At 45.4% G+C, this 23203-nt stretch overlaps 2 protein-coding genes and 1 long non-coding RNA gene across 3 annotated transcripts in view; 2 read left to right on the top strand and 1 right to left on the bottom strand.

Annotated features, from left to right (window-relative positions):
• PRLR (prolactin receptor) overlaps positions 1 to 12284 on the top strand; it is a 26180-nt gene extending 13896 nt beyond the window's left edge. Inside the window, exons 8-12 of the mRNA XM_066613657.1 lie at positions 273 to 427; positions 2287 to 2428; positions 4786 to 4885; positions 5943 to 6012; positions 11259 to 12284. Coding sequence (XP_066469754.1) covers positions 273 to 427; positions 2287 to 2428; positions 4786 to 4885; positions 5943 to 6012; positions 11259 to 12284 — 1493 coding nt within the window. The remainder of the gene's footprint in view (positions 1 to 272; positions 428 to 2286; positions 2429 to 4785; positions 4886 to 5942; positions 6013 to 11258) is intronic.
• On the bottom strand, positions 5967 to 23203 carry LOC136639461 (uncharacterized). Its single transcript, XR_010793683.1, has 4 exons — positions 23087 to 23203; positions 21738 to 21856; positions 7555 to 7663; positions 5967 to 6136 (listed from the first exon to the last, which is right to left on the bottom strand). It is a non-coding gene; the product is annotated as an uncharacterized lncRNA (long non-coding RNA).
• Positions 22266 to 23203, top strand: part of AGXT2 (alanine--glyoxylate aminotransferase 2) — a 30882-nt gene continuing 29944 nt past the window's right edge. Inside the window, exon 1 of the mRNA XM_066613658.1 lies at positions 22266 to 22378. Within this exon, the coding sequence (XP_066469755.1) occupies positions 22267 to 22378 (112 nt within the window). The 5' untranslated portion in view covers position 22266. The remainder of the gene's footprint in view (positions 22379 to 23203) is intronic.

The following is a 23203-nucleotide window of genomic DNA, read 5'->3' as shown; positions in this document are numbered from 1 at the left end:
CCTCCTGCTCCTGCTGAGGTGGAAGTTTCCAGAGCCTTTCTTTGAGGAGAGGTCAGAGCATGTTAACAGTACTTTGAGGTTTTTTTTAAATGCACATTTGACTTGATCCCATGTAAAACTAGTAGAGAAGACCCTTCAGCAATTTGTAATGGTGGTGGGGAGGGGAAAGGCTTAGGCACTGTTCCTTGCATGAAAACAGAGGCGTTTCACAAGTGTCTTGTTTTCACCTGCGATATGCCTAAAGTGTGAATCTCTGATCCTTTATTTTTCAGTTCAGCCAAACCCTCCAGAAAACCTGACTCTGAAATTCAATGGAAAACATCTGCTGTTCAAATGGTCTCCACCTTCACAGGCGGATGTCAAATCTGGCTGGTTAACACTTGAATATGAGCTGCGTATTAAACCAGAAGAAGGACAAGAGTGGGAAGTAAGAGGCCAGGTGTTATGTGTTTCAGATAGAGATGATAATCACTAAATTTGCCCATTTGGCCATGGATGCCTGTAAGATATTTGTGGGAAATCTTACAAGCAGCCTGAGGACAGATGTATACACACCCAGCTGAGTTCATAACTTGGTATTCTATTGCGTAACAAACACAGTATGTAACATGTATAGATAACAGCAGCATAGCAGATTCAACAAAACAAGCTTCTAAGTAAAGCCTAACTGAAAATTCACTTAGGCACATTCAGTATACATAACAATGCCCACTTCCCTCAGCCCACTGCTCCTCCCCTTTCACTCCACATAGTAAACTATGTTGTGTTGCTTTTATAACCAAAAGGCCCAATCTTATCCAACTTTTCAACACTGATGGAACTGTGCCAAAAGGACATGCATTGTATCCTGGGGGGTGGGGGAGTCATGGAGACCTCCTCAAAGTAAAGGAACATTTGTTCCTTTACCTCAGGGCTGCATTGCAGCTGCATTGGTGCTGGGAAGTTGGATAGGATTGGGCTCTAAAGCATATGGTCAAAAATATATATAAAGGTGTTCCCCACTATCCATAGATTCCATATTCACAGATTGACTTATCCATGGTTCTCCGCCCCCTGCCCACCCATTACTTATGTGTCTTCCTTTACTTCCCTTACTGTGGTGCCAAGCACTCATGTCTCTTTGCAGCCTTTTATAGAGTGTTAGAAGAGGAATATGAGAAGAAATCAGCCAGAATGCTAGAGGAGGGAGACAGCCAGAATGCTAGGAGGAAGCTTCCTGCTTCGTGCTAAAGGTCTCTTAGGGCGCAATCCTAAACCCTTATGTCAGTGCTTTCCAGCACTGGCATTGCAGTGCCAATGGGACATGTGCTGCATCCTGCAGTTGGGGGGGCACTCATGGAGTCCTCCTCAAAGTAAGGGAATGTTTGTTCCCTTACCTCAGAGCTGCATTGCCCTTATGTCAGTGCTGGAAAGCACTGACATAAGGGGTTAGGATTGCGCCCTTAGTCTTTATCCTCTACTGTTCTGGCTGACTGCTTCTTAAGTTCCTATTCTAGTGTTCTATAACAGGCTGCAAAGAGACATGAGTGCTTGGCACTGCAATAAGCATAGGGTCTTCTTTTATCCATAGTTTTGGTATCCATGGGGGTCAGCAGCATATCCTCCACAGATACGGGGGATACCTATACTTTACAATCAAAAGAGAACTGGAGTAGCATAGTGGCTAAGAGACAGAGGGCCAAATCCTATCCAGTTTTCCAGTGCAACCATGCCTGTGAGTCATGCTCTGCATCCTATGGTGGGGAAGCTGTCACAAAAATCTCCTCAAGATAAGGGAACATTTGTTCCCTTACCTTGGGGTTGCATTGTGGTTGCACCAGTGCTGAAAAGTTGGATAGGATTGGGCCCAGAGTTATGAATCATGACCTTTCCAGTTTGAATCTCACTTCTGCGACTAACTCACTAGGTGGCATATGGTGAGACACTCAGCCTTAGGTGCAGTATGGAGAATAATAATGACCTTACAGTGTTCTTGTAAGTAAGGCAACTTCAAGGCAATACACATAAAGTACATTGTACACTCATAAAGTGCTATATAAATGTTAAATACAGGGGGCCCCATATCCATGGATCCCATATCCGTGGATTATCTGTGGATTGGGGCCACAGGGCCCCCTCCAGAGGGAGGGGGCAGGCATATGCCCATATTCACAGTTTCAGGTAACCACGGGGGATTCCGAAACGGAACCCCCATGGATATAGGGCATGCCTGTATTAAGAGCATAAATCTTCTTTGTTGTTAAAATAGCCCGTGTGTTACAGTTTCTGTTTTTTATACCTTTGCAGAATATTTTTGTTGGGCAGAGAACATCATATAGGGTATTTAGTTTGAATCCAGGTGAAAAATATATCACACAAGTTCGCTGCAGAACAGACCATGGAGAATGGAGTGACTGGAGTTCGGAAAGTTATTTTCAGATCCCAAAAGGTGAGCAATGGATGCCTGATCAACCTTTTACTAATACCTGTCAAATGAAATCACCAACAGGTTCCGAAGGGCCCACCCCATCCCCCAAAATCAGCAGGTCTAAGTTTGGTCACCAACTGCAGTTGGAGATAAAGAAAAATTAGAGTTCAAACAGGAAAGCCGCCAAGCAGTGGCATAGCTAGAGGGGGGTGCAAAGAACAACTACCGCGGCATCTCTCTCCTTAGCGTAGTAGGAAAGCTGTTTGCCCGAGTTGCACTAAAGAGGCTCCAGGTACTTGCAGAGAGCGTCTATCCAGAATCGCAGTGCGGATTCCAAGCCAACAGGTCCACCACTGATATGGTATTCTCCCTTAGACAACTGCAGGAGAAATGCAGGGAACAACGACAGCCACTCTTTATAGCCTTCATAGATCTCACGAAGGCTTTCGACCTGGTCAGCAGGGACGGCCTCTTCAAGATTCTCCCCAAGATTGGATGTCCACCTAGGCTCCTCAGCATCATCAGATCTTTCCACAAGGACATGAAAGGCACTGTTGTCTTCGATGGCTCCACATCAGACCCCTTTGACAGCCGAAGCGGAGTGAAGCAGGGCTGTGTTCTTGCACCAACCTTGTTTGGGATTTTCTTCGCTGTCCTGCTGAAGCAGGCCTTTGGAACTGCAACAGAAGGCATCTATCTCCGGACCAGATCAGACGGAAAGCTCTTCAACCTCTCCAGACTGAGAGCAAAGTCCAAAGTTCAGCTGAAATGTCTGCGTGACTTCCTCTTTGCCGATGATGCAGCTGTCACTACCCACTCTGCCAAAGGTCTCCAGCAGCTCATGGATCGTTTTAGCAAGGCCTGCCAAGATTTTGGACTGATGATCAGCCTTAAGAAAACACAGGTCATGGTTCAGGATGTGGACTCATCTCCCTGCATTACAATCTCTGCGCATGAACTGGAGGTTGTCCATGACTTTGTGTACCTTGCGTCAACGATCTCCGACACTCTTTCTCTCGATACCGAGCTAAACAAACGCATTGGTAAAGCAGCTACCATGTTTTCCAGACTCACAAAGAGAGTCTGGTCCAACAAGAAGCTGACGGAACATACCAAGATCCAGGTCTACAGAGCTTGCGTCCTGAATACGCTTCTGTACTGCAGCGAGTCATGGACTCTTCGCTCACAACAGGAGAGGAAACTGAACGCATTCCACATGCGCTGCCTCCGACGCATTCTCGGCATCACCTGGCAGGACAAAGTTCCAAACAACACAGTCCTGGAATGAGCTGGAATCCCTAGCATGTATGCACTGCTGAAACAAAGACGCCTGCGTTGGCTCGGTCATGTCGTGAGAATGGATGATGGCCGGATCCCAAAGAATCTCCTCTATGCAGAACTCGTGCAAGGAAAGCGCCCTACAGGTAGACCACAGCTGCGATACAAGGACATCTGCAAGAGGGATCTGAAGGCCTTAGGAGTGGACCTCAACAGGTGGGAAACCCTGGCCTCTGAGCGGCCCGCTTGGAGGCAGGCTGTGCAGCATGGCCTTTCCCAGTTTGAAGAGACACTTGGCCAACAGTCTGAGGCAAAGAGGCAAAGAAGGAAGGCCCATAGCCAGGGAGACAGACCAGGGACACACTACACTTGCTCCCGGTGTGGAAGGGATTGTCACTCCCGAATTGGCCTTTTCAGCCACACTAGACGCTGTTCCAGAACCACCTTTCAGAGCGCAATACCATAGTCTTTCGAGACTGAAGGTTGCCAACACACAGAATGTGCTGTGCAGATGGTCCCTCCTCCTCCCCTTCAGGGCCATTCCAGGCAGGGGGAGCAAAACGATGTAGAACATTCAGGCGCCTGCAAAACGTAGTGCTTTGCACCCACTCTAGCTATGCCACTGCTTTCAAGGTTTCCAAAGCTGCCAAAAGGTTCAGAATGCATAATTCCCAAGAAAACAACCTGAAGTGGTTTCTCAATCAATGTTTTGGACACAATAACAAATGAGTGCAAATTAATACACACTGTGCCTGCCGTGTGTGTATCATTTGCCACTTGTTCCTTTAAAATTTCTTGAAGTCAGGGATTAATTCTTTCCTAACAAAAAATGCTGCTGCATTTTCAAGGAACAAGTGGTGCACAATAAATGTATGCATCCTTCATAACTTACGCAATGTGCAGTACATGTATTCAGTACTCTGTATTAAATTTGGAAGCATTATGTGAGATGATCTTGGGCTAGGCCCTGCCTCTCAGGTTAAGCTACTGCACAACAAGATTGTTATGATAAAATGGGGGACGCCATGCCGTGAGCTTAAAAGTGTAATAGATTATTTGCAGCTGTACAGGGTTGAAGCCCTTCTCATTTTCTCTCCTAGAGGTCAAACTGAAGGATATGCTTGTTTGGATCTTTGTGGGTTTTTTATCATTTGTCATATGTTTGATCATGGTCTGGACGATGGCTTTGAAAAGAATTAAGTAAGTTGCTATTTTTGACATTACATTTGTCATGTATGTTAGAGAAGGACAAAAGAGAAAAATATGTAAGTGTTCAGAGATGATAGAGAGAACTATTCCCACACTCTAATGCACCTCCTGCAATTCTTAGCCTTCCAGACTGTTCATCATTTTCAAAAAAACACGCTTGAGTTGAGGATGTTGTGCTGACGTGGTAAACAAGTGATAGTCCAATCCTAAATAAATTCTCCAACTTACTTAAAGGCACCCATTTCTTCAATCTGTTCTCCCTAATCCCTGCTAACTGGGTAAGAGGCACTTTTTCAAGTGTGTGCTCCTCATTTATTTAGCAGAGAAAGAGTAACTGGCCCTCCTCACCACAGCAGTGTCTTTTCTAGTGGCTATCTGCTGGTATTCTTTTGCATCTTTTTAGATTGTGAACCCTTTGGTGACAGGGAGCCATTAGTTATTTGATTTTTCTCTGTAAACCGCTTTGTGAACTTTTAGTTGAAAAGCAGTATATAAATACTGTTAATAATAATAATAATAATCTGTTTCTTATTAAATTTTAAGATCAGTTTTGCTGAGAACAGGAGTCTAGGCATGGCTAAGGCTAAGCGCTTCTTCTTTTCTGTTCACGTTATTACAATGCTTGTATATTTCGATGGCCTCTCCATAGATCCATGCTCGGTACTGTTGTTCCCTCACCAAGACTTGTGTCTGGTCAAGCTGATCCAGTGTCGCGTACTCCAAGCATGCTCAGCTACTGCTGACTTATCAGCCTGTCCCAGTCTGCAAAATGTTTGGTGTTTCTTTATTCTAATATTAACCATCCTCTTAGTGGTGCCAATGTAAACTTTGCCACACTTGCACACTCGGTGTAGATACTCAGTGTATCCCATAGTTTGAGTATTTTTGTAAACTCAAATTTGTCAGAGAAGAAAATGTATCCGTTGCAGCTGAAGTTTCTAAATCACCATTTCAACACCAAACATTACACTGAAGAGAAGGGGAAAAAATGGTAGCACAACCACAGGCTTAGCTTCACTTTTTTTTCTGTCTGCATTTCTTTATTCAGTATGATGGCCTGCATTCTGCCACCAGTTCCAGGACCAAAAATAAAGGGCCTCGATGCCCATCTACTACAGGTGAGTATCTGAGTGGTCACTGAAAAGAACATGAAAATGAGAGAGTGAAATCATTAACGAGTTTGGGTTCTGTTCCAGTTCAGGGTCATCCACATTTTTTTAAATGTTCAGGTTCAGACCCTAACTGTAAAAAAAAAAAAAAAAAAGTGGTCAGTAACTGGTACAGACAACTTGAGCTGATTTTGAATGATTTTTTTTACATTTTAAGCAGAATTATAGCAAAATCTCTTGCTTGCTGTATTGCTCTATAACAGGGGTGCCCAAACCCTGACCTGCAGGCCATTTGCAGCCCTCAGGGACCCCCAATTAAAGCCCACAGGGAGCTCCCATTTTCCAATGAGCCTCTGGTCTGCCAGAGACTTGCTAGAGCCCATGTTGCCCCAACATGACTGGTCTTCAGTGTGAGGGCCAAGTGTTTGACCTCTCGTGGCTGCTGTGGGCCAGATTTTCTCTCTGCTGCTTCATGTGTGTGAGGTGCCAGTGGCAGTGAAGGAAAGGCTGGCCTTGCTTTGTGTAAGGCCTTTTTTAGGCCTTGAGCTATTGTGAGACCATTTCAGGCTCTCTGGGGCCGCCTGTGTGTTTGTTCCTTAACCCTACCTATGGAGAAGAGAAGAGCAGTGAGTCTCAAAGCACATTCCTGCTTGTCCCCTGATTGATGTTATTTTAACCACCCCCATGCCCCATGTGCTTCATTGCCTCTGAAATTACTTTACCACCATCCCCCCTTTTCTGGCTTGGTCTGTATATTTGGTGAAAGCTGAGGCCAGGCTTCAGATTGGGTGTGAGCGCAAGCCATTTGCTTCTAACTTTGTTTGCTTTGTTGCTGGTATGAGGAGGGGGGACTGAGAGAGAGGGAGAAAGAGAGCGTATGTCTGTGTGTGAAGGAGGAAAAACACGCAGCTCTCTGCCTACTTCACTGGTGTCGCTAGGGGGTGCGGCGGTGTGAGCCACACCAGGTGACGTGCCGAGGGTGATGCGCCCTGGGGGAGGACACACTAACATTGCAGGGTTAGGAGCTACCGCATCATGCCATACACTGTTGAATGCGGAATTCCCAGTGGAGTGCAATGAAAAAACAGAATTGAAATAGCTCCTTTCATTCAAAGGTTATGGCCAAAAACCTGGAAGAAAAAATGCATGGGGCCTTATGGAAAGTGAAAGTGAGCCGTATTGCGCGTTTACTCATGAGTAGGCATACTTGCCATAGTCCGTCGGAAAGGGCAGGTTGAGAGGAATCCAACGACATCACAATGGTCCCGATCCAATGAATGCAGCCCCCCCAAAAACACCCAAGAAGCTCCCCCCTCCCAACTGCGAGTCTGAGCCTGAAATGAAGCCACATGGCTGCATTTATTTGCGAGTAGGCGGATTTGCCTTAGTCAAGGCAGGCTGAGAGACTCCAAGGACATCAGAATGGTCCTCATCCAATGAGTGCAGCCCCCAAAAACACCGGAGAAAAAGGTTCCTCCCTCCCAGCTGCCTCCCTCCCAGTCTATGGAGCCCTATGGAAAGCAAAGCAGCCACACAGTCGCATTTACTCACGAGTAGGCAGACATGCCTTGGCTGGTGGTCAGGCCAGGCAAAGGAGAATGTGAGGACACCAGAAGGGTTCTGATCCTATGGAGCTGCTCCAGAAGGCAGCCTCCCCCCCCTAAAAAGAACAAAAAAGAGGCTTGAATGGTAAGGGGAAAGTTTTCTATTTCGCACTTGCAAAGCCAGGAGGGTCTTTATATGCCTATGCCTGAAATAGAAGAACTTTAAACTGGGCATTGGGAGGGCTGGAAATCTCACTGATTCTTTTTGGGGGGTGTTATTGCTGGCAGACTACAGAGTAAGCTCCATTGACCACTATGGGACTTACTTCTGAGTAGATAAAAGGAGACTTAGAGATGGCAGAGAAATTAAATGAGTTCTTTGCATCTGTCTTCACGGCAGAAGACCTCGGGCAAATACTGCTGCCCGAATGGTCCCTCCTGACCAAGAAATTAAGTCAGATAGAGATTAAAAAAGATGTTTCAGACCGAATTGATAAATTAAAGATCAATAAGTCACCGGGCCCTGATGGCATCCACCCAAGAGTTATTAAGGAATTGAAGAATGAAGTTGCTGATCTCTTGACTAAAATATGCAACTTGTTCCTCAAAACGGCCACTGTGCCAGAAGATTGGAGGATAGCAAATGTCACGCCGATCTTTAAAAAGGGAAAGAGGGGGGACCCGGGAAACTATAGTCCCTAACATCTATACTGGGTAAGATGGTGGAATGCCTCATCAAAGATAGAATCTCAAAACACATAGACGAACAAGCCTTGCTGAGGGAGAATCAGCATGGCTTCTGTAAGGGTAAGTCTTGCCTCACGAACCTTTTAAAATTCTTTGAAAAGGTCAACAGGCATGTGGATGCGGGAGAACCTGTGGACATTATATATCTGGACTTTCAGAAGGCATTCAACACGGTCCCTCACCAAAGGCTACTGAAAAAACTCCACAGTCAGGGAATTAGAGGACAGGCCCTCTCATGGATTGAGACCTGGTTGAAGACCAGGAAACAGAGAGTGCGTGTCAATGGGCAGTTTCCACAATGGAGACAGATGAAAAGCGGTGAGTCCCAAAGATCTGTCCTGGGACCGGTGCTGTTCAACCTCTTCATAAATGACCTGGAGACAGGGTTGAGCAGTGAGGTGGCTAGGTTTACAGACAACACCAAACTCTTCCGAGTGGTGAAGACCAGAAGTGATTGTGAGAAGCTCCAGGAGGATCTCTCCAAACTGGCAGAATGGGAGGCAAAATGGCAGATGCGCTTCTATGTCAGTAAGTGTAAAGTCATGCACATTGGGGCAAAAAATCAAAACTTCACATATAGGCTAATGGGTTCTAAGCTCTCTGTAACAGATCAGGAGAGAGATCTTGGGGTGGTGGTGAAAGTGAAAGTGTCAACCCAATGTGCGGTGGCAGTAAAGAAGGCCAATTCTATGCTTGGGATCATTAGAAAAGGTATTGAGAACAAAACGGCTAATATTATAATGCTGTTGTACAAATCGAAGGTAAGGCCACACCTGGAGTATTGCGTCCAGTTCTGGTCACCTCATCTCAAAAAGGATATAGTGGAAATGGAAAAGGTGCAAAAGAGAGCGACTAAGATGATTACTGGGCTGGGGCAACTTCCTTATGAGGAAAGGCTATGGTGTTTGGGCCTCTTCACCCTAGAAAAAAGGCGCCTGAGGGGGGACATGATTGAGACATACAAAATTATACATGGGATGGACAGAGTGGATAGAGAGATGCTCTTTACACTCTCACATAACACCAGAACCAGGGAACATCCACTAAAATTGAGTTTTGGGAGGGTTAGCACAGACAAAAGAAAATATTTCTTTACTCAGCTTGTGGTTGGTCTAGAACTCCTTGCCACAGGATGTGGTGACGGCATCTGGCCTGGATGCCTTTAAAAGGGGATTGGACAAGTTCCTGGAGGAAAAATCCACTACGGGTTACAAGGCATGATGTGTATGCGCAACCTCCTGATTTTAGAAATGGGCTATGTCAGAATGCCAGATGCAAGAGAGGGCACCAGGATGAGGTCTCTTGTTATCTGGTGTGCTCCCTGGGGCATTTGGTGGGCCGCTGTGAGATACAAGAAGCTGGACTAGATGGGCCTATGTCCTGATCCAGCTGGGCTGTTCTTATGAAGCTGCTTGGAGAGAGTCCAAGCATCTGAATACCTTTGAAAATAGCGACCCCTTGCTGTGGCAATGGAGAAAAACAACAGCTCAGTAACACTGGATGTTAGAATGCTAGTTCCAGCAACACAGAGAGCCCATAGAATTTGACTGTAAATCTTATAATTGATTAATATGACTAAAAGTTAAGAGCAAAGGAACATTCTTATGATAGCACACTTCTGTGTTGTAATTGCTTTGATCCAGTCGACACCCAAGAGTTGTATCTTTGCCCACAGGAAAGTCTTTGGAATTACAGCCTTGGTATCCACGAGGGATCTGTTATTGGACCCCAATGTGGATGACAAAATCCATGGTTTCGGCCCCTTTAAACCCTCCAAAGGTGAGCGGATAGCTCTGCTCTGGTTGCTTCTGGAGAGCTTTCTGAAGCCCGCAGAGGCTGCTTGCATCCATCTGCAGCCTTCGCAGGCTTCAGAATGCCTCCTAGAGGCAAAAAAAAAGTGACTTCCGGTTTTTGGACAAAAACCAGAAGTGATGTTTTTATGCTTTTAAAAGGACCTCCTGTGGCTTCCCCAGCCCTCCTAATGCTTTTTAAAGGCGTAAAAATGTGAAGTCATGTTTTCTGCCTCTTGGAAGCATTCTGAAGCCCATGGAGGCCTGCTCCAGTGGCCTTCAGAGGGTTCAGGTTGAACCAAGTCTGGCTCAGTGCAGGTCCAGGGGACACGCATTGAGCCAGATCCATGGATAGAATATCCTCAGATAAGTAAGCCATGGATCTCAGTCGCAAATGTGGACCTCAGTCGCAAACGTGCCAGAATGGGGCTGCTCAGGATGGGGCTGCCCGTTATGGATGATTGAGTTAATGGTGTGCAATAGCGTTGGGCCATCAAGAGCCAGATGTTTCAAATGGTGAATCTAAGTCAGTTTCGACTTAGGTACAGATCCATGGAACCTAACCTGTACTTAATTCTCTCTCTCTCTCTCTCTCTCTCTCTCTCTCTCTCTGTGTGTGCGTGCGTGCGTGCGTGTGTGTGTGTGTGTGTGTGTGTGTGTGTGTAAAAAGCTCTAGTATATTATAGCATGCTAAGTATCAAACTTGGAATATGTGATATGGAATTGTGGTTATTGTGCTATTGTTTTAGATAGCAGCCAGGGCATAAAATGTGGTGGAACTGCAACATAGGAATAAGAGGGCTTGGACTATCTGCTTCCTCCACATTTCTGATCCCAATCAGGCTCCCCATGTGCTATATAAGGAAAAAACAGCTTCTATTAGCTTTTAATGAAGTTTTTTCTATATAAAACAGAGTGTGTAGCAGGTTTTGATCAAAATCTGAGCCACAGCAGGAGCAAAGACCTAATGCTCCCCCTACACTTCACCCCATTTTTCACCTCCTAGGTGCTTTGAAAGCAAAAACCATCACAGGTATTCTGCATACTATATAGTCTAGCCCTCATATTTATCTCAATGGATTTTACATTTTCAAATGTGATCAGGTATGTTATATAAACATTCTAGGCTGGCCCTGGCATAACGCCACTGTATGTGTTTGTTTCTTCATATCAGGCAGGGAAAATTGAAGAATTTATCATTGCTCTTGGTGGCCAGGGTTTCCCTCCAACATCAGATGATGATGACCTGGCAGTGGAATGTTTGGAGATAGATGACAGCGAAGACCAGCAACTAATGCCAGCTAATGATAAAAATCATCCCAATAAAAGCACAAAGTTGTCACACAAGGAGACGGACAATGACTCTGGGAGAGGAAGCTGTGAGAGTCCTTCTTTGATGTCAGAGAAGCGCAAGGAAGCGAGAAGTTCACCCTTAGAATTGAAAATACCGGAAGATACCAATGTGCCGCAAGGGAACGCTGATAGAAAAAACCAATGGGAAACACCGAACATAGACCTTGAAGGGCAGCTTCTTTGTCTTAGTGGTGGTGGAGCTAAGTCATTCACATGGCCTGGAGCTCAGCAAACTCAGACTCCTAACTGTTCCTATCATGAAACTGTCGACCTTTGTAAACCAGCAGTCAGTGCCATGAATGTAAATAGGTCATCCATTTTGATGGAGAGTGAGAGAAAGTATCATTCAGACCATCCTAAAATCTGCACACCTATTAGTGAAGGAAAGCCAGCCAAATTGGAGGAGGCAGGGAATTTACCCTTTAGTGCTCAGTATGACCAGTCGGCATTATGGCTACTCCCTCCAGAAAGGTCACAGGTCTTGTCTACAAAGCCAGTAGATTATGTGGAAGTGCACAAAGTCAATCACGATGGAGCGCTGGCTGTATTACCAAAACAGAAAGAAAACATTGACAAAAGAGAAAGATACCTTGCGCCTGGAGAGCTAAAAGAATACACCAAGGTTTCAACAGTTGTAGCCAACCACATTCTAGTGTTAATGCCAGATCCCAAAGTGAAAGCTTTGCCTTCCTTTCAGGAACTGCCAAAGGAACCCACCCGGATCTGCCAACAGAGCCAAGCAGAGAAAAATATGAGCTATTGTCTCACAGGTCCAAGCCCATGCAAAGCACAGACTGGTGGGTTAGACTACATGGATCCAAATAATTTTATGTGCTCCTTTAATTGAAAGGCGATTGTCTTTCTAGAGGTAACACTACAAGTAAAGTGAACTTCGCTGACACAATTGCCAAAATATCTGATTTAGTTCAGCTGTAGCTCATGCGTTTTTACACTTTATATTCAATCAGGTAAGAACATGTTGAAACAATTGCTGATCTTTTTTTTTCTATCTGTGCTCTGTAGAGTTATTTTTGTGAAGAGTGACTTACAAGAAATTGAAAGCACATGGCATATATATGAGAAAACCACCAATGTCTGACAGATGCATTGTTAAAGGGGTTATGTGCATTGATGTAACAAACGTAAACCTCAGATTGTTATGAAATGTTGCTAGTTAAGAGGTAGAGGTTGGTCTTATAAAGTACTGTGATAAATTGCATTTGTAACTAGATCTTTGAACAACAGCAGAAGTGTCTAACTCACTGTTTCCCAAACATCTACAAGGGAGTTGGGAGCACTGTTCAGTGTGGGGGGGAGGGGCTATGGCAGCAACTCAATCCCCAGGATTGTGCTGCTGCTAGGGATGGGAGGGGGTTACTGGCAGGACTTACTGGGAGGGACTTATCAGGCAGCCAGCACTGGAGTCCTGAGGCAACTGGAGGGTTCAGGGAGCCTTTCATAGGGCTCCCTGCACCTCCAAACATGGGAAAAAAGGGGAAAGGGGCACTAATTGGTTTTTGTCACAAAACCAGAAGTGCCCACTTTTTCTTTTTTCATGTTTGGAGGTGTAGGGGCTCCCCAGACCCCCAGGACTGTGGCACTGCCGGCAAGTAAAAAAATACCCTCCCATCCCCAGCAACAGCACAACCCTGGAGATCACATTGCTGTGTTGCCCCTTAAAGGGGCAGGGACAAGTGCTTCCAGACAAGCTGGGAATGGCTCTGAAGGGAGGGGCCGCTTGCACGCCCTGCTGAGGCTTCCTGCCAGACTGAGTGCTCTGGCCCCCTCCAGCTGCGCCAGCGGAGCTGCCACAAACCCCTGCAGCCTGTGCAACTCATGGCATGTGTGACACCAAGTGGTCACCCACGCTGTTGTGGCTCCTTGAGTAAAACTAGTCAGATAACAGACTCAGCGAAAAGCAGAAGCACGACAGAAAAATTCAACTATAATGGATCTCATGACTATTCCATTTTTTATGCAGTTTCTGTGACTTGTCGCTAATAAAAACAAAAATCAGTTTTTGTTTTATGTTCTACAGCATATATTTTTAAACACATTTGAAAGGCTAGGACAGATTTCTATTGTATTTTTTTCTGACTCTAAAAAGAAACAAACTAGTTTTATCAATGTTAAAAAGTAATATATTGAAAATATTCCTAGCCAGAGAGTAAAATCTTCTATGCATGTTTTTCCTGCCTTGTTTTAGTGTGATAAAATTATTGTACACTTTCTTCGCTGTGTAGTCTCCTCAAACTATGAACTTCAAATGAACCCCATTGGCACCAGTGGGATTACTTGCAAGTAAGTAGTTTTAGAATTCCAGCATTGGGGGAGGGGATCTATAGTTTACTATAATGACATGAAGTGCCCCACAGCAAGATTCAATTTCATATACTGCCTTATTGTACATAATATAAAAGTCTACTTTAATAAAACCCCGTGTATTTTTGCAGACTATTTTTCTATTAATAAAATATTTTCTAATTCCCCTGAACTATTTACTTAACAAAATCTTTATTGCCTCTTTTCTGCCTCAGCAAGAAGAGCAGATAGTAAGAGAGGAAGATACAATTTCTATAATAAAGCTTTGTTGCTTATAGGGATAGCGTTGAATTTGCATCAGATTGCCTTTCTGAGGACCAGGGTCCTTCCTGCTATCCCTGAGAACATATTGTCAAAAGGATATTACCCTAATTCATCTTGATTGACACTTCCAGTAGTACACTGAACTCGGTTGCAACTTGAATGCGGTAATTGCCTAACTCAGTGGTTCTCAAAATTTTAGGGAGCGTTACTCCCTAAGCAAGTCTTTGTGGGGAGGGGGGAGGCGAGAGCAGCAATGTGATCCCCAGGATGGCATCGCTAAGGGGGGAAAGGGGCTGCTTTTCTTTTCTGTGGCAGAAGCAGGAGGTGCAGGGAGTCCCGCGCAGCCTTCTGCAGGGCTCCCCAAGCTTTAGAATGTTGAGAAACAGCATGTGAAAATCACCTCCTACAAACAGGAAGTGGTTTGCGCATGCTGTTTCTCAACATTCTAACATTCAGCGAGCCCTGCGGAGGGATGCACGGGGCTCCCCACACCTCCTGCTTCTTGCTTCTGCCCACAGAAGCCCCCCTTAGCAAAGCAATCCAGGGGATGGTGTCGCTGCCCCCTCTTCCCCTTAAAGCAGGACTTTTCAAACTGGGGTTTCATGACGCCCCAGCCTGTGGGCCCTGATTCTGCCCCCTTAAGGGGCGGGAGCAGTCAGGAGGCAGGGAGGACGCAGCAGCGCGGTCCCCAGGATCATGCCGCTCAGAGGGCTGCAGCGGCTTGACTGTACTCACCAGAGCCTCCTGCAGCCTCCTCCTGCAGGGTGTGGGAGCCCTGTGCGAGTGATTGCAGGGCTTCCCGATGCTTTAGAAGTGAAAGTGGAGCAATTGTGCTCCCCTTCCACTAAACTAGAAGTGGAGCATGATCACACCACTTTCACTTTTGCAGCTTCAGGGAACCCTGCAGGGAGCCCCAGGAGGCCCTGGTAAGTGCACCCAAGCCCCTGCAGCCACCTGAGCGGCGCAATCCTGGGGATCATGCCACTGCCCCCTTCCGCGCTGCCTCCCCCCCCCTGCAAGGACTTACAGCAGTTTTCAAACTCCCTGAGAGTTTGAAAACCGCTGCTTTAAAGGTTTGGAGAACCACTGGTTTGAGAACCACTGGTCCAACTCATGTGATTGACAAAGTTATATGAGGCTGCAATCCTATCCACACTTACCTAGGAGTAAGCCCCATTGACTATAATGGGACTTCTGAGCAGACACACATAGGATTGAGCTCTAAGGCTGCCTAGAAGAAAGTTCCAATGTATTAAGTGAGACTTGCTTCTGCACATGTTGAGGACTGCCCTGTAAGGCTTTCATCACAGAGATGAAAGTAAAGCAAGGTCCTTCTCATCTGCCATAGAGCTTCACAGCCAAAGGTGATGTTCAGTTTAGTATTTTCCTTAATGCTGTTTCAACCTGCAGCTGCTGCAAAAAACACCTAGCCGAAGCCAACTCTCTCACACTACAGCTTATCTGAGTTGGTTGTGTGCATGTGCTGGATCCCACCCTTGGCATTTGCAGTTGTATCAGATCAAAAGTCAGATCCATTGCATAGAGGTTCAGGTAAAAGTTGAACTGGCTTGGCAGGAAGTTAGTGTGACTGGAAGTCAGGTGCAAGCTAAGTTGTTTTTGGTGACAGCCACAGGACAACATGGCTTTGAGAACCAATCCAAAGAAGAGGAGGGCACAACTTTGGTCAAATATTAGCTGAGGCTGCAGGTACTATCCTTTCCTATTCTTTTGGATAGCGATAGACTGCAGATGGCAAATTTGAGTGCAGAGAGTGAATTTTATTTTTCTAAGATATCCAGAAACATATTGGTATTAATGTATGAAAATGTTCCTTGAAATGAAGAAAAACAAAACGCCAGTTGGGGGAAGGCTCTTAAAATGCTCTTTATTTTGATACTGCGTTTGCTGTAATACGGGCACATTAGGTAAGGTTTCTTGCTTGTCAAATAAATTGAATGAAAAAAAATGATACTCGAACTTCAGCCCTTTGGACTGGCTGATACAGATAATCTGTGCCAGGCTTGCAGGGAGAAGAAAAACAGATCCTAGCTCATGCCTGTGCAACTGAAGTCAGATCAGACATAACAAGAAACCATGGTTTCCCACTTTGCGGATGAGTGCTGGAGACGTGTGGGCTTGTGCATTCCCGCCTGTCCCCTCTCCTTGTCTCCTCAGCTCCATCACAGATAAAAGGAAATCTGAATGATGCTGAAAAGCTATTCTACATGTCCAGTCTATCAGTGATGATCACTTGTTAAAACTCAATCTGCAGCTTTTTCTGGGTTGACTTCTACAGCAATCTGTACATGGGAATTTACACAAAGACTATTAATTCATTGGGCTGAATTTCTCAGCACACCTACCGTGGACTTAGTCCCATAGAATTCCGTGGACTTGCCTCTGAATAAACACAGATAGGATTGAGATGTATACAACTTGCTATATAATATGTGCAAGTCGTGCAGGAAAGCCAAAGTAGGCTTAAACCAGATAAATGTCTGCTGTTGTAAAGCCATAGAGTTGTGTTACAATCAGAGAAGCATGATGGCACAAGGATTTTTTTCCTCCAGACAAATCAGACTACCTCATAGTTCCTTTCCCAGAGAGAGAGAGAGAGAGAGAGAGAGATTTTAATATGTTAACTTGCCAATTATTTCAAAAAAAGCAAATTGAGCCCTTTACTTTGATATATGGTTAACTGATAGTTTGTTTTTATTTCTTAAAAACATGAATGTTGCCTGTATCCTGCAGAACAGAGGCACGATTAATGCAGCTAGAAAGCTAGAACACTATTCAGGTGGTTTGTAATGAATACATGATGAGGGTGTGTGTGTGTGTGTGTATGTGTGTGTGTAAAAATGTGCAATCATTTTTAGGACTATTTTGCTAGTCATCTACCTAGATGAAACTATGATGCTTGTGATTGGATCTCCATCTCCTTAAATTATACCAATTAGCAGCTGGGGGGGGGGGTGAGTACAATTAGGATTGGGACTGTGGCATTGGAAACAGGATGATTTAGACCTTTTTCCACAGCACCATTTTCTCAAAGAAACTGCTATTTGTCCCATTTGGGAAACTTGCATGTGCAGTCTAGACACGTAAGTGGTGGTGGAAAAGACAGGATTGGGCTGTTATATTGGTCCATGATGAGAATGAAACACCTCCATTAGCCTGAGCAGGGGTGTTATCAGAGATTTTCTATGTTGGGCACAGGATTAGAGGACCCATATAGCCAGGCTGATCTCTGAACCCTCAGTATCTGCAGCAGTGGTAGGGCCCACTGCTTCTATCAGAGTAGGAGTTCCATGGGGGCTCAGTGTAGAGCTTAGCAACCAGCAACCTCATGCCAATCCAGCACTAAGCTTGACCAGGCCTGGGTAACTTGCTAGCAAGCCAACTACAGCCCACGCAGCACGCAGGCACTTTGATGAACCTCCTGTTTTTCATGCTGGAGTAGAGCAGGAAAATGGGGAGGGGGAGTTGTCATGCACCTTGAAGGTCACAATAGGGTCTGAGTAAGCCTGGGGTAAGATGTACCTTTGATTGATCTTCTGCCATTTTATCCTATAAAATGGGACACTCAAAAGGAGAGGCTCAAGAGAGCTTTTTAGTATCCCATGTGAAAATGACCAAAGCATGAGGCAGATGTCCCTAGGACCTTTTCAAGTTATGGTTTGCAGTGCAACAAAAAAGAAAGTTCTAGGCCTGTGCAATTTGTGACCAGCCACACTGAAGTTGGCTCAGTGCTTAGTTTTTCTTATTTTACTTTCTGACCAATCCATGAGGCAGCCACCTAGACATCTGATTGGTTGGGAATGCCCTCCTCTCACTGCCCACTCACTTCCACTGGTTCTCTTTCTCCTTCCCATGAGTGGCCCAGCCATGAAACAACCTGATGCCATTTGCTTCAGTGGCAGATTTCAGGAGAAGTGAGAGGGTGGTGGTTTCAGAGTGTTTTTTACCCCAAGTCTGCCACCACTTCCTTCCAAGCCCACTGCAGATGCAAGCTGCATTGATCTACTCTCTGCTCACTAAATGCAAGTAAGGCTGGATCATCCACATCCCTCCCTGTGCCCTGTCCTTGTGTGGGGTGTAAAGTTTAAAGGGAATGTGCCCCTTTGAATTTTAAACCTCATGTGAGGACAGAGTGAGGGAAGTGAGAGAATAACATTAAAAATTGCTGGCTTAGAGAGTCACAGAATATGCAGGCCTGCATTTCTTTGTAGTTCCAGAGCATCCAAAGCTGTTTCTTCTCCAAAATAAAGGAATTTGATACTCAGGTGTCCCAGGGGAGCCAGGTGGTCTTTCTTCAAGGCTACACTTCGGTTGCAGGGAAACTGCATTTTCCCAGCACTTAATATTTTTTTATTGTTTAGCTGTTAATTCAGCCTATTTTAATTCAGTAGGAAACACCATGAATTCTACTATCCTATATTTCTGGCCTGGCACTCTTAAGATTGTTACTTTATTTCTAATTCTCTTTTTTCCATCATGGAAAAAAACACTTTTTCCAGGATAATGAAACATGTTGTGGATTGTTGTGGCTATCAGAAGCCCACCATTTCCATCTGATGTTCTATATTGCTAAGACCCTCCTAGCAATACAGTATGCATCTAGGTTCTGAGACTGCATGCTCTATTTTTTCTTGTTCACCTTTGCTTTTTTATTTGCACCTATCGTCTGTTAAAAGCACTTCCAAACAAAGTACCGGTAAGCAAGCAAACATGATGGGTGAGAGGCCGAAGACTGATCTGTTTCTAGAATTTCTTGCAATTCAATTCAATATAGTCTCTAGGAGGTTTCTTGCCAGGCTATTGTTTTTTAATAAGGTATATTTAGAAAGAATCAAGGTGATTAATCAATGTAAATGTTCTGAATCATGCACACTGTAGCCATGCAGTTGTAGTTCATTTAAAGAAGGAGGCAGAATTCTGGTCATACGTTTGGTCAAACAGACACATCAGTAGCTTCTTGCTTTTATAATTACTCATTAATTGAGGTGTTTTTCTTTTTGAAACAGAACAAGTAACTGCTTTCCATTTTACAAATCTAGAAATATTCTAGATGGCATAGATGGGTTTTATTTATGGTGGATGACTTGGGTCCCTTGGTTTATAGGCTAAAGGGTTCAGGACAAAGATTTTAAAATACTCTGTATTTAATATATTGCTTGGAGAACACTGGTACAAAATAAAAGCTCAGGAATCCTTTATTCTTTGTTAAATGTATTTGGAGGACAAATCATGTAGTTGAAAGTAGACAGGAAAAAGTTTGCTCTGATTAAGTTATTGTTACTTTAAATAACGTCTGCCACTTTCATGATCAATATTGTTACTGTCATGTATCTCTCTTGATAGACTTGTCCATCCTTTTCACTGTCACTTTCATTTTTGTTAGTTTGGGGGGCTATTTTTGTTATCCAGTAAAATATAATAAACTATGACAAACAAAATGTGGGAGCAAGAATGGTTTTTTTTTTTATCATAAAACAGAAATTCACAACATGGCACAGGGATGGGGGCAATAAACCATTTAGTCCATCCTCCTCTTTCCTCCAAATCCATCAACACAATCCAGAACACAGTTGAAGAGCTGTTGAATCCTAAGAGCTGTTTAGCCCTGGAACCGTCTACTTCACGCACCTGTTCTCTCAATGGAGGTTTTCAAGCAGAGGCTGGATGGCCCCCTTTCATGATGGCCCCTTTTAGGGATGCTGTAGCAGTTGCCTGCACCAAGCAAGGGGTTGGACTGGATGACCTTCAAAGTCCCTTCTAGCTCCAACATTCTATGATCCTCTGATTCACTTCCAGAAGATTCTAATTCATCTAATTGTGGTCATCAGACATACAAAATTATGCAGGGGCTGGATAGAGTGGATACAGAGATACTATTTTCCCTCTAACATAACGCCAGAATTAGGGAACATCCACTAAAGTTGAGTGTTGGGAAAGTTAGGACAGACAAAAGAAAATATTTCTTTACCCAGCGTGTAATTAGTCTGTGGAACTCCTTGCCACAGGAAGTAGTGACGGCATCTTGCCTAGATGCCTTTAAGAGGGAATTGGACAGATTTCTGGAGGAAAAGTTCATTATGGGTTACAAGTCATGGTAGGTATGTGCAAGCTCCTGGTTTGAGAGGTAGGCTACCTCACATTGCCAGATGCAGGGGGGCACCAGGACATAGGTTGTATTTTGTTGTCTTGTGTGCTCCCTGAAGCATCTGGTGGGCCACTGTGAGATACAGGAAGCAGGACTAGATGGGCCTTTGGCCTGTGGGGGCTCTTCTTATGTTCTTAGTATTTCTTTCTTCAACATCAATTCACACCCAATTCATTTGTATTGAGAATGGATGAAATCAGCACCTGAACAGGCTGGGCAAGCACCCCTCCCCCTCCCTTTTAGAGCCATTCTGGGTGGTGGTGGAAGCAAAAGGAAGGCAAATGCAGGCAGTCAAATGACTGTGTTTTGCTCCCACTGCCTAGAATGGCTCTGAAGGGAGTGCTTCCACTGCATGTTCAGGTGCCTGCAAAACTTAGTGCTTTACACCCCCTCTAGCTATGCTACTGCTCTTGAATTCTCCTATTACATCAGATGCTTTTGCTATTTGGGGTACAGTTTTTCTCTGGACTGAAATGTAGGCACATCTGACTCTTACACTCAAAAGAATCTATATGTCACTGTGAGGACTTGGATGAGATTGCCATAGTCTCTCCCCTGCTTAGGAGAGAGGAAAGAAGCAAAGCACATACCACCCATGTACCTGACTTCCTCTCACACCCTCCAAGGCACTGATGAGCCAAAAAGGAGTAGTTGCTGCCACCAGGGAGGGACAAGAAGGGGGTGTCCTTCCACATCCTATCTCCCATCTGGGATAATACCAATTTTCTTCAGTATGGAGAGGAACTTCCCCTTCCCCACCAGGCAGTCAGCTGAGTAAGCTGGGCTGGGGCTGGAAAAGCCAGCTGGGGAGGAAGAGGAACAACACCAAGCCATGGGAGGGGTGTACTTTGTACATGGACACAAAGGGGCACAGATCTTTGCCTTGCCTAGGACCTGGCACAACCTGGCACTACCCCTTCCTACCTCATTTCCAAGAACATAAGAACAGCCCTGCCCGATCAGGCCACAGGCCCATCTAGTCCAGCTTCCTGTTTCTTACAGTGGCCCACCAAATGCCCCAGGGAGCAAACAAGACAACAAGAGACTTGCATGCTGGTGCCCTCCCTTGCACCAGGTTGCTGCGGGTGCTGGGGCTGAGACAGTCCGAGAGATTCTCTATGTGCCTTGGAAGGAAGCTCCACTCTTTATCTGAAGTGTGTGAAACCAGGCTGCAGTCACTCAGTCTGAAGGAAAAGTACTCTGTTCAAGCTCAGGAGCAGACAGATAGACCAATGGCAATTGGTTAAAGCTGGCCTTACTTCTATCAAGACCCAGTTATATAAAACATTGCTTATGTCAAATACGTAAGACAAATACATAAATGTTGACATTATAGAATGGAGGAAAGTAGTAATTAATTTCCCCCCCCCCCCGATGGTGATTTAGAATAGTAATAACTACAGTTCTGCGAATTCCCAATGTTTTCCCCTTTGTATTAACCCATGTATATTTGGTTCCTGTGCCCATATCTTTATTCAATAAAAAAAAGACAAATACATAAATAAAATGTCGGATTCCAGGCTTCCAAAAATAGATCAGAAGCTGAGATACCTTTAGCTGAGTTGGTCCCAAGTTGCACAGGCCTGGAGTATTCTTTTCCTTTTGTAAATCTTTATATGGGACACAAGGTGGCTTGCTGTGCACGAATTTTTAATGTGTGTTGTGGTGCCCTGCGATTTAAGCAAATACATTTGAACTGATCTGAACTGATCCATTGTAACCGACAGGTGCCCTCCCTTTTGGCCACACAGCCAAGGGATTTGACCCAAAGGCCTTGTTAGGTCAGCCTGGAGCACTGTGATTTTTCAAAGAAATCAAGTACATGGATGAGGTAACGTCCCGTTGCATATGTGCTTAGATTTGTGGTTGGCACCTGGCATGCTTTAGGCAGCAGGAACACCCGTCCACATTGGCTCCTCGCAAATCCCCTCTCAGTGAAACAGAGAATTTTCTGGAGATGTTTTTTTAAAGGGAGGCAGGCAGGGACCTCCTTAGCCAAGGCTGCAGTTCCAGTGAACTGCTGCTTCCCCAGAGTCTCAAAGTCCACTTGGCTTTTCTCAGTGTGCAGCTGTTGCTGGACATGACTAACATCATCATGGATCGTGGAGGGAATCTCTTTGGCTGGGGGTTCCACCTGGCCCGGCTCCTTGCTGGGAACAGACCCAGCATCGCAAGGCTCCCCCTTTGGAGAAGTAAGCATGGTGGGGGCAGGGAGGGAAAGCAGCAGGCTTGGAGCACAATCCTATACATGTCTACTTAGAAGTAAGACCCATTTTATCCAGTGGGGCTTACTCCCAGGAAAGTGTGATAGACCTCAGTGTACAGCCTCAGAGCCCAATCCTATGCCTGCCTGCTCAGGTCATTCCTATTATAGTCAACGGAGCTTACTCCCAGGAAAGTGTGGATAGGATGGCAGCCTCAGAGCCCAATCCTATGCCTGTCTACTCAGAAGTAAGTCCCATTATAGTCAATGCAGCTTACTGCCAGTGTGAAGAGGATTGCAGCCTTACTTGCTCTCCCAATTCAGGACCACCCGGCCAGGGGTGGCTCAGGCATGGAAGGTGTTTGGAGCACCACGCCTTATTAACCCTCTTGGGGAGTAATGGAGAAGGAGAGTGCCTCTGAGGATGTGCAGAGTGCATTGCTTTGGTAGTCGCGCAACCCTAGCGGGCTTTTGATTTTTTCCAAAGGCCGGTTCCTCCTCTCTCCTGACCGTAGGAGTCCAGGGCTTAAGCCCTGAACCAGACCCCCGCCCCGGGAGGCCACCAAGGCAGAGATCACAGCCCCAAAGGGTGGCAAATCTGCACCAAGCGCCCTCTGTAAAGCTAACCACGACCCCACGGTGCTCAGCCTTCCTCCCCCTCCCCGCTTCCCAGGCCCCTAGAAGCGCCCGCTCTGACCGGGTCTTCTCCGCGGGCTGTTCGCCCACCGACTCGCAGGGTGCCCCGTGGCTTCCTCCTGCCGCGGACTGAGACCGGGGGGCGCCGTGCTTGGGCCCCTGGGGGCGGGCTCGGGCT

This window comes from Tiliqua scincoides, chromosome 2 (genome assembly GCF_035046505.1).
Source record: "Tiliqua scincoides isolate rTilSci1 chromosome 2, rTilSci1.hap2, whole genome shotgun sequence".
In the NCBI taxonomy this organism is placed as follows: Eukaryota; Metazoa; Chordata; class Lepidosauria; order Squamata; family Scincidae; genus Tiliqua; species Tiliqua scincoides.
This window is presented reverse-complemented; position numbering and strand designations above follow the sequence as displayed.